The 13,154-nt window shown below is 38.4% G+C and overlaps 1 protein-coding gene across 1 annotated transcript in view; it reads right to left on the bottom strand.

Annotated features, from left to right (window-relative positions):
* Positions 1-649: 649 nt before the first annotated feature.
* Positions 650-13,154, bottom strand: part of LOC104245376 (putative ABC1 protein At2g40090) — a 30,777-nt gene continuing 18,272 nt past the window's right edge. The window contains exons 6-12 of the mRNA XM_070170797.1: positions 12,819-12,855; positions 10,930-11,148; positions 10,337-10,448; positions 8,287-8,378; positions 8,023-8,202; positions 7,328-7,441; positions 650-1,229 (exon numbers count right to left, since the gene is read on the bottom strand). Coding sequence (XP_070026898.1) covers positions 1,029-1,229; positions 7,328-7,441; positions 8,023-8,202; positions 8,287-8,378; positions 10,337-10,448; positions 10,930-11,148; positions 12,819-12,855 — 955 coding nt within the window. The 3' untranslated portion in view covers positions 650-1,028. The remainder of the gene's footprint in view (positions 1,230-7,327; positions 7,442-8,022; positions 8,203-8,286; positions 8,379-10,336; positions 10,449-10,929; positions 11,149-12,818; positions 12,856-13,154) is intronic.

Raw genomic sequence — 13,154 nt, 5'->3', positions numbered from 1 at the left:
CGTCTCTTTGTAGGTGGCAAGTATTTATAATCGCCCATCGCCTCTCTTGGCTGCGCAATATTGCTAGGGACTTTAGCAGGACTACCAATATAGATTTGATAGCACCAATATAGCTAGCACACAGTTAACATGCAACAGTCATTATCTTTTATATATATATATATATATATATATATATATATATATATATATATATATATATATATATATATATATACTCTTTGTGAGGTATTATTGTTCGTGACTTTAGCAAGAGAGGTGCTTGTTGCAGGAGTTTGGTAGCAAAGCTACTTCGCATGAGGTTAGTTGGCTCATATTTGATGCCATTTCAGCTCTTTAAAAAACTAAGCAAGCTTAGTTTTTAACAAAAGAAAAACTTGTGGACTATCAAATACGTTAAATGATTGTTCGTCTATTTTTTAACTCATAGGATGACAAGTCACTGATTTCATCTCTCTGAGATGGGGAGGAATGGGAGCTAAAACTGACTATTGTTTGTTCGAAGGGTACAACTGTTAAACGGCAAAGGGCCAATATTGCCCACGAAACTATACGAAATGGTACAAGGATTAGAAGTTAGCAACCCAAAACGTGAGGGTACAAACATCAAGAGTAGGGGGTACTCAAAAAGTTAATGTCCTGAGCTAAATTCGCCATAAAAAATTGCACATTTTATTGCCAACTCACCACAATATTCCAATAAATATGCTCTCATCTTACGAGTATTCTAAAGGATTGTACAACCAGAAGCCGCTCTTTGGACTAATCTATTTTTCTGTTTCCCTTACCTATTGTATAAGAATCATTCTGCTTAAAATATGTAAATGCAACTTATTACAAAAGAATTGCGGTTTTCCAGGCTCTGCTCCAATGGGAGATCAGGCCGAGAGGATGGCTTGGAAAAAATCAATGCATCCACTCTCTAAATTATAAAAAGAAATTCCAGATTTACTATCTCTTGATTGTTAATTGCTTTCACTATGTCAGTTCATTCAAGGACATCCAATAAAATTGGACAATACTTGCTTTCACAATGTCAAGGCTTTCTGAAGTTGCAAAAGCCACACTGCTATATGCATTGCGCAAAGTCGGCCTTCCAACAAAATCTTCTGTACCCAAAAATTGATCCAAGATAACAACGACCTCTTTTGCGACAGCATAGACTCAAGAACGGCTTCAGATGAAACCCTTCCAATGATCAGGAATGACTCAAGAGAAGGTCCTTGAACCTGTTGATAAAGCATGAGAGAAATATCAGTTGATAATTCCTGAAGTCACGTTAGAGAAGGGAAGAAGAAGAATTTACAAGATGCTTCATAATATCAAAATAAAAAAATAAAGAAAAAATAAACCTTTTGGAGAAGGGATGAAAGTTTTTTCCTCAATTTGCTGTCTCAGGAAGGTTGACAGTTAACTAAAAAGTGTCGAGAAGCATTGAATTTCTTATTTCAAATAAGTTGGTTTATGAATCCGACAAAAGAAGGTTTTAAAAATGACTTTTTTTCTCTCTGACTTGGGAAATGTGTCCTCTCATTATTCACTCTGATTTTCTCTCCGGTGAATCCTCTTCTCCGGCGGAATTATTTCTATTATGGGGGAAAAAGCTTTCTTTATTTCAGGGGACAAATCTTTCGAAGTCATTAATATTGGGGATGATCTTTCTCGGTGGTTCTCACTCACTGAGAGAGGCAGACGGTTTACTAGCAGCATTAATATTGATGAACCTAGTCTCAGATGGGTCTGCGATACTTTAAAACGAGCTTCAAACGGAGTGGGTGATCTATACAGAAGATGGGGGAGAACACCACAACAATATCTCTACAGGGTCTATCAAAACTACAACATTCATGGCAGATTTGTAAGAATTGAGGTATGGCAAGGAGGGAGAAAGAAGGGAGTGATCATTCCAGAGATTGATTACAACAAGGGTTGGGATGCAATAGCAGAGAAGATTCTACGCTTCCTGGAGAAAACAAAAAAAATATTCCCAATCAGACCTCCAGCTCCAATGTTATGATCCTATCACGAAGCAGCAAGAATAGGAAGTTGGCCGGATACCTCCATGAGTTCAAGCTCTAACACAGGGACAATGGCGGATATACACCCACTTTCCAGGAGCTTAGTTGGGGTTTTCAATGACCCCTTCCATCACAGCCCTAATGCAGAAACCATTCAAAAATGGTTCACTACAAGATGGAAAATCACAGCAGGGATCAGAGTTACCCCAATAGATCACAATCGTTTCTTATTTGAATTCCCTTCTAGACAAGAGGCGATAAGAATCAAAGCTGGGGACTGATTTTGGAACGGCAGGCATCTGTCGCTAACGTGGTGATCGCCGATCAGCGGCACAGAAGGTACGGACAGCAGGTCGGAGATTCGATGGATTAAAGCTTTTGGGATACCTCTGCACGCTTGGTCATAAGAGACTTTCAAATTTGTAGGCGACAAGTGTGGAGGCTACATCGATGCAGATGAAGACACCAAAAACAGAGCTCACTTCTTCTGGGCCAGAATTTGCATCAAAAACTCAGACTGGACAATTCCGGCGAACTTGAATCTCGAAGTGGGGGACTTAGGCTTTGATATCCAGATTCTGCAGGAGGACCGGGCACCTCCAAAACCCATTGGTCACAACCTCGTACCAAATACAGCAGCAAAGCAGTTGGTGGAGACCTCGAACAGTGTGCCTATTGAGGTCGCATCTACCAGTCTGTCCATAGGGGATCACGTGAAGGAGAGAAATTGTATTTCAAAAAATCGGGTCATTCTAAATGGGGGAAAACGACCCGTCAAAGCTACTACTAAAGGTAGGTCAAACAAAGGGAATTTAAATATGGGCCTCAACTCTGGCTATTATTCAACAGGCCCAGAGCACAGGGTAAACCACAAAAGTCCCAAATCAAATCTTCTTTGGAGAGCAGTCGGGCCAATAAACGACTCATGCATTTTTAAGCCGTCTCCTTCACAGGCATCTTCCGACTACGATCCCCTCTCTCTCGAAATTCAAGCCTCCAAACTCACGGCAACCAACACCACAGGGGAGACGTCACACACTCAATTCGATGCCGATGATGAAGCTGAGACTTTGATTCATTTTAATCCTCCTCCTCTATTGCCACAATTATTATCTGCAAATTCACCAAAGGTTAGTGAACCGGAATCTGAATTCTCTTCTCAGTCACTCAATGATTTTCTCCCTTTGCCCTGGCATGAGAGAGAAGATCTTTGCATGCAAGTGGTGGACACATCAACAGTATATGAGGCATCAAGGTGGACAAAGATGGCAATGTTAAAAGCTTGTAAAGCTTTTGGGGTTAATGTTGCTGGCTTTGAACATGAAATTATGGGCATTATTTTAAGAATGCAAGAGAGAAGAAGAACTCAATTGCAGCAACAGTCACAAACTGAGGTGGAGTCTAGAAAAGGGAAGTCCAAAGGGGGAACTGAACTCAAAAAATTGGAATGGGGTTTACAGGAGGGTAGTGGCAAGAAGATTAGGGGCAGGTCTCAAAAAACACACTCTAGATGAAGATAAAAATATTAAGTTGGAATGTACAGGGTTTAACCAATAGGAATAAGAGAAGTACGCTAAAATCTCTCATTCACAAGTGGGGGCTGGACATTCTCTGTTTATAGGAAACAAATTGAAAACTGGAGCTCTTCATTGATCAGGGAAATATGGGGAAGCAGATGGGTGTCATGGGTTGATCTTCCTGTAAGTGACACCAAAGGGGGGATTCTAATTATGTGGGACAGGAGAATCCGGCACTGTGTTGATTCCCAATCTGGAACATTCACATTATCTTGCAGATTCGAGAGCTTAGCTGAAGACTTCAACTGGGTGTTCACAGGAGTCTATGGACCTCACACAAACCCAGAAAGAACTAAAATGTGGTATGAACTAGCATCAATCAGAGGGCTTTGGTCTGATCAATGGGTAATTGGTGGCGATTTCAACATATGTAGGTTTGAAAGTGAAAGACTTAACTGCACAAGGAGGTCCAAGGCAATGAAGGGCTTCTCTGATACAATTCTAGACTTAAGCTTGATTGATATACCATTACAAGGAGCAGAATACACTTGGTCAAGAGGGGAGGATCACCTTCAGGCTTCAAGAATTGACAGATTCCTGATTTCTACCGAATGGAGTGACACCTTCAAAGCTGTAAAGCAGACGGTAATGCCTAGAGTTATTTCTGACCATAAACCAATCATGCTGGAGGGTGGAGACTGGGAAAACTCACCATCTTATTTCAAATTCGAGAATATGTGGCTTCAAACAGAAGGTTTCCTGGACTTAGTAAAAGGTTGGTGGTAGTCCTACACAATTAGAGGCTCTCCTGACTTCATACTATCTCAGAAATTAAGGAGCCTCAAGAAGGACAATACAAAATGGAACAAGGAGATTTATGGCAAGATCGAAACTAAAAGAGACAGCTCTTGAAGAACTGGGAATGCTGGAGCAAATAGCAGAACAGAGGGCACAGACTGCAGAGGAAAAATTGAAAGCTTTCAACCTGCGACTAGAAATCCAACAGATTGGAATTGCAGAGTTTCTTCATGGAGACAAAAATCTAGATGTTTATGGCTGAAGGAGGGAGACAGGAACACCAAGTATTTTCAAAGAATGGCAAACTCTCAGAGAAGAAACAACCATATTGACAAACTCAAAGTGGGTGAAGCCATAATTGAAGACAAGATACGCATCAAGGAAGAAATTTGGATTATTACCAGAAACTATACCATGAGTTGGAACCTTGGAGGCCTACAACTAACTTTGGAGGGTTGTCCTCTTTAACCACTGAGGAGAGTGAAGGGTTAGAAGCACACCATTTGATGAATTAGAGGTTCTGGCAACTCTGAAAGCGTGTGCCCTTGATAAAGCACCAGGGCCTGACGGGTTTACTATGGCTTTCTTTCAACAGTGCTGGGATTTCATCAAGGCAGATATTTTGAATACTCTTAATTACTATCATCAGCATTGACATATGGTAAAATCTTGCAATGCCACATTCATTGCACTTATACCTAAGAAGAAAGGAGCAATAGAGCTAAGGGATTTCAGACCTATTAGTCTAATAAGCCGCGTGTACAAGATAACTGCTAAAATTCTGGCTGAAAGACTAAAGAAGATCATTGGCAAACTTGTTTCAGGTCAACAAAGTGCCTTCTTGAAAGATAGACAAATAACAGATGCTTCCCTGATAGCCAATGAAGTTTTGGATTGGAAACTCAAAAGTGGAGAAGCTGGGATATTGTGCAAGTTGGATATTGAAAAGGCTTTTGACCAATTAAATTGGTCATTTCTCATCAACATTCTGAAGGAGATGGGATTTGGAGACAGGTGGCTAAGATGGATTTTTTTCAACATATCCACAGTCAAATACTCAGTGCTGGTTAACAGAAGTCCTATAGGTTTCTTCTCCCCCGAAAAAGGCCTAAGGCAAGGAGACCCCCTCTCCCCTTTCCTCTTTATACTAGCAATGGAAGGACTCACCCAAATGCTGGAGAAAGCCAAAGAAATGCAATGGATACAAGGTTTCCAAGTAGGAAGGAACCCTGACAATGCAGTTACTATCTCCCATCTGTTGTACGCTGATGACACCCTAGTATTTAGTGGAGCTGAGAGTTCTCAAGTATCATATCTAAACCTCAGTCTTCTGATTTTTGAGTCTCTCTCTGGTTTGCACATTAACATGTTGAAGAGCATCATTTATCCTGTCAATGAAGTCCCTATCCTAGAGGAGCTGGCAGACTTACTATGTTGCAAAATAGGCTCTCTACCTACCACTTATCTATGGTTGCCCCTAGGAGCTAAATTTAAGTCAGTAGGTATTTGGGGTGGCATCATTGAGAAAATGGAAAAGAGGTTGGCGACATGGCAAATGCAATATCTTTCATTGGGCGGCAGACTCACACTGATCAACAGTGTTCTTGATAGTATTCCAACTTACTGTATGTCACTCTACCCCATGCCAAGCTCAGTTCTGAAGCAGATGGATACATTAAGAAGAAGATTTCTACGGGATGGAAACAGCACAACTCAAAAGTTCTCACTGGTGAAATGGTCCAAAGTCACTCAGCCAAAAATCCAAGGGGGTTTGGGTATCAAGAATTTGAAGAATCACAGCAAAAGCATGTTAATGAAATGGCTTTGGAGGTATGGGCAACAAGCAGCAGGTTATTGGAAGACAATTATAGATGCTAAATTTGGTGCTCATGGCCACTGGTGTACCAAGGAAAGCACATTAGCACATGGGGTTGTAGTTTGGAAACACATCAGCATTCGCAAGAACGAATTTTTCCAGAACACATCCTTCAGAGTTGGCGATGGTCAACACATCAAATTCTGGGAAGACAAATGGATTGGCAGCACAACCCTACAGGAATCCTACCCTGGGTTATATCAGCTTGCATGTAACAAGGATGCTTCTATTGTCCAATACAGAGAAAACAACAGCTGGAACCCCACATTCAGAAAGACTCTTCAAGATTGGGAAATCAATGACCTACTCACTCTCCTTGCAGCCTTGGAAGACTATAACTTTAGTCCACATATACATGACAGAATTTTGTGGGGAAGCTCTAAAGAAGGTAGGTACACAGTCAAAGCTGGTTACTATCATCTGTGCTCTCAGAATGGCATCCTGGAGGATTGGCCGTGGAAACATGTGTGGAAGATTAGACTACCTCTGAAAGTCTCATGCTTTTCTTGGATAGCACTTAATGGAGCATGCTTAACACAGGACAACCTCAACAAAAGAGGCATAACCTTAGTGAACAGATGCTATTTGTGCCACCAAAGTTCAGAGGATGTCAACCACCTATTTCTACACTGCCCTCTCACAGCTGATCTCTGGAACTTCTTCCTTTCTATTTTAGGTTTACATTGGATCATGCCTCAGAACATTAAGGAAGCATTTATTAGTTGGCATTTTTGGAGAGTTGATAAAACCATTAAAAGGATCTGGAGGATGATTCCAGCCGTAATCTTTTGGACTGTCTGGACTGAAAGGAATAGCAGATGCTTTGATGGGATCTCAACTCCAACTTACACTCTTAAGGCCAGATGCTTAGTTAGATTGTTTAGCTGGCATTTTCATTCCCCTGTAAACAATGTTGATAATTTTTTGGATTTTGTTAGCTCCTTAATTCTAGCATAGACATAGGTCTGGAGCTAACTTTTGGCTGCCTTGTATTCTGCATCTTCTGTATGCCTTTTATTAATGATAATTACTTCATCAAAAAAAAAAAAGGGTCTCAGAGTTTGTACGATTTTCATTCTAGTCTAACCATACTAATAATAGCAAAAATAAACCCGTACCAATGACCCGTTAACTGCTCGTAAGCAGTCATTTGTCTTGAGCATTAGAAGAATAACCCGGGGCAATCTCCTCAGTAGTTCAGTGATTTGCGGAAAATATTGAGAAGCATACATCTGCGGAACAACAGAAATAGTTGATAAAAGCAAATGAAATTAGAGAGATTCAGACCTTCAGTGACAGCAGGCACTAGGAAAAATTAAATAATAAGATAATACTTAGTGTTCTACAAGGTAAATAAGACTTCTCTGTCACAAATCACTTTCTCTTCCTAGCTTTATTTCGACATAGACCCAAAAAAGGAGGAGCACAGGCAGGAAGAAGTTACAAGAGTTAAGGTAAATGCACTATAATTTTCACACAAGCATTACATGATACAGTACTATAATATTATGTTTGCCCCACAAAATACAGCTAAAGCTAAATGAATTAGCCTGCATGACAGGAATATCTCTGTAACCCATTTTACTTACTGGCGTTTTTTGAAATATTCCATGCAGACTATCCAGAAAAAGTAAAAAGGAATTAAGGAAAATATTGCATTGCTAGATAATAAAGCTAAGCCACCAAAGCTAAGGAGAAATAAGAACTCATCCTAGATTCAGGGAGTGCTTATTTTATTTTCTCCCTGAATCTAGGACGAGATTCTTAGGAGATTCATAATCTTAACTAGCTCCGTGCTGATAGAATAAGTCACCTGTAGTTCTGAACGGTCACTGTCCGTGCCTTTGACAACAAGATGATCAACTGAAGGATCTATCACTTTATTCCATGGCCTCATTGTGAGAATACCAGCAAACAATGCGTAAAGATCGTCTCCAGCACCCAGCTTTACACAATTTTCCTTTATTCCATTGGCATCAGAATATACCAAAGCCTGCAGGAAATGCCACATTGTAATGTTAATAGAACGAGTAAACCAACGGCTGTATATACAACTTATCAAGGATATGCAATTCACCTTCCACAGTGAAGCATAGTTTATTCTGGTGTTGTAATCAAGTTCTTTGTATAACCCATGGTCCAAAAGTATCAACTGGGGTTTTCTCCTCCCTGTGCAAGATGGATAAATATTGAGAGAAAGAAACTACACGATGTCAGCTTTATTGCTCAAGCAGACATTGATTTTTTTTTTTTTTTGGCAACCACTAAAGCTCATCTAAGGACTGATTAAAAGAGCGGAAAGACTACTAATACGCACAACCGGAAAGTGGATTCTGAAGAACCACCTTGCCCATTCCTGAGAAAAAGGAGATTTTTGGATCCTAAATTGGAACTACTCCTAGACCGAACACTTTCAGGGTGAGGGACTAGGAAACACATGGCATACATGCATGAAAATACGCATTTTTTATGAGATATTAAAGGGTTTCACTGAAGCAAAGGGACAAAAAGGATACACCCGCATACTAGAGATTTTGAAGGGAAAAAAGCAACCAAAGAGGTTAAGAGTTCCCAATCACGATGCTCATAAGTCATTTATACAAGTTGGGGACAAGGAAACACATGGCATACATGCATGAAAATACAAGGGTTTCACTGAAGAGGGACAAAAAGGATACACCCGCATACTAGAGATTTTGAAGGAAAAAAACAACCAAAGAGGTTAAGAGTTCCTAATCACGATGCTCATAAGTCATTTATACAAGTTGGCATGAGAATTGTGCTCAAAAAAACAAACAGAAAACATCAGGATCAAGTCCTCTTTCACGCCATTTTGCATTATCTACTTCGGCCCAAGTAAAGGTAAGGTTTGACAGTTCTGAGGGTACCTAGGAATGGATTAGTTGATGGTCCATGTCTTTTCCATAGATTTGTAAATATTAACCCTTTCATAGTAATGAACAGTTAAGCCTGTTTATATCCTAACATGGTGATTGGATTCAAAAAGCTTATAAACAAACTTAAAACCAACTTTTGGGGGGTGAACAACACAATTTGGTATCACGATTGCGTAAGTTTTGGATATCCGCCCAACAGCTGATAAAATTTGAGACCCCCCCCCCCCAAAAAAAAAAAACCTTTTTTTTTCCTTTAGTGCTCCAAACATTTCTTAAGTGATTTTTTGTTAATTTTCCTACTGGTTCTCCAAACTTTACGGACAGTCCCTTTCTCCTCTTTTCTTTCCTTACCCATTTATTCAATTCGTATGGCCTACAAAGAGATTCTCTTTTTTGTTTATTGACCAAGTTGCTAGCAAATACAGATATTCAGTTGATATTTCTCGTGATCTTTTAACCAACATCTACAATGTCTTAAGGCTTCAGTCATAATGCTTCAAAAGTTTATAACTGAAATCCAGATATAGAAGTTTTTCAAAACCAAATCTTTTTAAAATTAAATCCAAATACACACAATCGCTTTCCGGAAAACAAATCCAAAATCAATTCTTTCCAAGCAAATACCTCAACCAAATCCAAATGGGATCATTTTTAGGTCCACATAGTAACTATAGCTTGACCTAGAACAATTGCATCTGCAATTTTGGAGGTGAAGTATCTTCAGTAGGGAGAGTGGTGGGTGGAGATAAGTCCCCCCACACCCATCCATATCCAACTTATCTCCATCCTCCAAGATGGCTCACATGCATCGTATTGACAAAGCCTTACCTCCCTAACCTATGTGCAGGCAGCCACAGCAAACAGCAATTTATTCACCTTTGAGGTATGCTGCCACAGATATAACCCAAAAACTGCCACCAATTTGCCTCTCTAAACTTTGAGGGACTCAAAACTATATCTCCTTAAATCCAGTAATTGGAAATGAGTTTGAATGGTAAGAAAAATATTAGAAAGAAAATGTAAGACAAGTGCACATAACTTCAATGCATGACATGTTTAAGATATTTCAACATTGGATAATTGAATTACACTTTTCACTAAAGCAAAAGGAAAAACAACTTTCAGCAATATCGAACTTAACTTGAAATTCCTTGGATAGACAGAAGGTATAAATACGATCCAACTCCATCAAGAAACATAACAACATTACGAGAGAGATGAAAGGCTTACCAAAAATGCTCCTACGCCCGGAAGGCGAAGGGCGGACTAGCAAGTTTGCAGCATGTGGATCACAATGCACAAAACCATGTTTAAACATCATTTCAGCAAAGGTCTCACTAACCTGCATATGTGGCATAATGAGCTTTTTATAATTACTTCAAATGAAAAGTATAAACTATATCAGAGAAACTGATGTACACCTATTGATTTAATCTTCTAAAAGAATGTCATGAGATAGAGACATCAAAGAAAAATCAACAGAAATTAAACAGAATGTTGGATAATGATTAACCAAAAGTAAAGGTCCTCGCATCAAGTCATGAAATACCCCAGTAAGGTAGAAATGCGAAATAGCATGATAGTTTCAATGAGAGACCAGTCAATCCAGGTACCTCAGAAGTCATCTATTTGAACATTGAAAATTGAAAAGCAGGCAACTATACCCATGGGACATGATACATGATACATCCAAAAAACATGACCAATATACATAAATTGCAATATACTAGAAATGAAAGCTATAAAGCATCTTGACCAAGGATCCATGAAAGCTTGCCATAAATCATAATCATAATGCATTAACGTGAAATCAAACAACTTACCAACTTTACAACATCAATTGGCTGAATTCCAAATCTTTGGATGCTCTTCAAGTCATTTACTTGCGCAGCCTCCATATATTCCATGGTTAACAGCTTTGATGTGCTTAAATTCCAATATACCCTTGGGGCATAAACATAGTGTGCAATATGAGGAGATAGCTTCCGAAAGTTATCCATACACTTTACGCTGTTTTTGGCCTCAACCAAAAAATCCAGTTCCTGATTAGACAACATTATAACTTATCAAGATTTTGTTAAAACCTTAAAAGAAAACTCTTCATGAAAGTAAAAGGTATGAAAAACATTAATATCACAACAAAAGAAAATAAGAGAACGTATAAAGCAGATTATTGACAATAAGTAGAAGATAATTAAAAGAGCAAGCATAAGAGACATGGGTGGCGGAAAAGAAGATAGTTTGCTGAATGCCTGAACCTTTATAATTTCTGCTAACATGGGAATAGCACCTGTAATCACAGACTAGACTAAAGGAGTACGATATGTTCATGTACCATCAGAACAATTCTACATGTTGCTGCAGCTTTTCCTTTCAACAACAACGTATGATCAACTAATCCATGAACACATTAAATTTTGCATCAAACAGGTGATACTTAGAAATGTACAGCATCAGCTTGGTCCTACTATAGTTCAAGACCTCATAACATGAGAATGAAGTCTCATATAGTTATAACATTTAAACATGCAAATGAATGTTCTCTGACAACTTTAAGGGAATAACAGTAACACACCTTCGATTAATTTTTCTGTAATATCTTAAAGAAACACAAAGTAATTTTTCAAAAACATTAAAAATCCATATCTGCAGCAAATATTGACTTGCATTCTCAAGCCTCAGCTTACAAAATTGTAATAATTGTTATTAACTGCTAATATGTTTTGTATAGATCGTCATGCGTCTGGCTATTTCAGGGATTATGCCTGCTTTCAGAATGTTGACTCCAAGCATTTCAAAATTGATACTTAAAGATAAAGAGTACTATCTGAGTTTCCTATGATGTTTAAATAATGTAGTACATACATTAGAGAAGTGCATCAAATAAGTTTTCAGAAGCTTATTTAGCAAAAGACTTTATTGAAACCGTTTTTTGAAGTTGTGATTTGAAAGTAACTAATCAAAGCAAAAAAAAGTTCTGCTTTGAGAGTGTTCCCCAAAGATTTTTTTCCAAAAAAAAAAAAAAAAAAAAAAAACTTACGGACAAAACAATCACAAATCTTCCTAATTGTTGTATTTTTCTTTTCTCTTGTTAATAAAAAACTAGCCCTAGGCGCTTGCCTAGCGGATTGCCAAAAAAAAAAAAAAAAATCACAAATCTTCAAAGAAGCTACAAATATTCAAACACATTTCCACGAACTCTTTTCCCAATTATTTTCAAAATTTATCCAATTTTTTTAATTTTCTTAAGGGACCTACCAAAGAAAATTTCCATTTTACAGGAAACACTAGAGAAATTAAACAGTACCAAAATCAGAGCACCAGCTGGTACCAACTTGCGCTAGGAGCATACTTTCTCCATAATTTCAGGAGAAGGGGAAACCCCGTGTGCAAATTGTATACACAAATATTAAAATCTTTGACTTTGAAAAGGAGCAATCGTATGTATATAGGAATTAATGACCACCAAAAATGTTCAGGAAACAAAAAGACTCCAGTACACGGGGACAAGAATTCTCAATGTTTTCTCAAGATGCAGGTTTAGAAGACGTCAAGATCAAAGGAGCTAAAAGGCGCAAGAAAAGTTGGAAACTTAATAAAAGTCTATCCTAAAACATGCAGTGCTCACAGAATTTAGCACCCGTCATGAATAAGAGAAATGGAGAACAGTCAAATTGATACTAGGAAGATTTGACTAAGTTTCAGCAGCTACCTTAGGTATACTTTCACGAACTTCAGCAACCAACCACCTGCATTCCTCAAGGAAGCTTGGTCAGAAACAACCGCAGATCATAGTCAAACAAAACAAACTAGGCATTGCATCATGAGTGTCCTTCAACTCCTTTTGAATTAAGGGTTTAGTTTTTACTTTGAAGCATTAATCTGATTAATGCAACATACTATATATTTTTTTATGCATACGAAGGCAAAACCAAACAGTATAATATATCGTGCAAAGGAAGTAGTTGGATATTGGTGTACACAATATATATGTATATATAAAAGAGTCAAATTCAGATAGGTGGAAACCTAGGCTCGTTGACAAAGA

This window comes from Nicotiana sylvestris, chromosome 3 (assembly GCF_000393655.2).
Source record: "Nicotiana sylvestris chromosome 3, ASM39365v2, whole genome shotgun sequence".
NCBI classification, from domain to species: Eukaryota; Viridiplantae; Streptophyta; class Magnoliopsida; order Solanales; family Solanaceae; genus Nicotiana; species Nicotiana sylvestris.
Note: the sequence above shows the minus strand (reverse complement) of the source record. Positions and strands in the feature narration are given on the sequence as shown.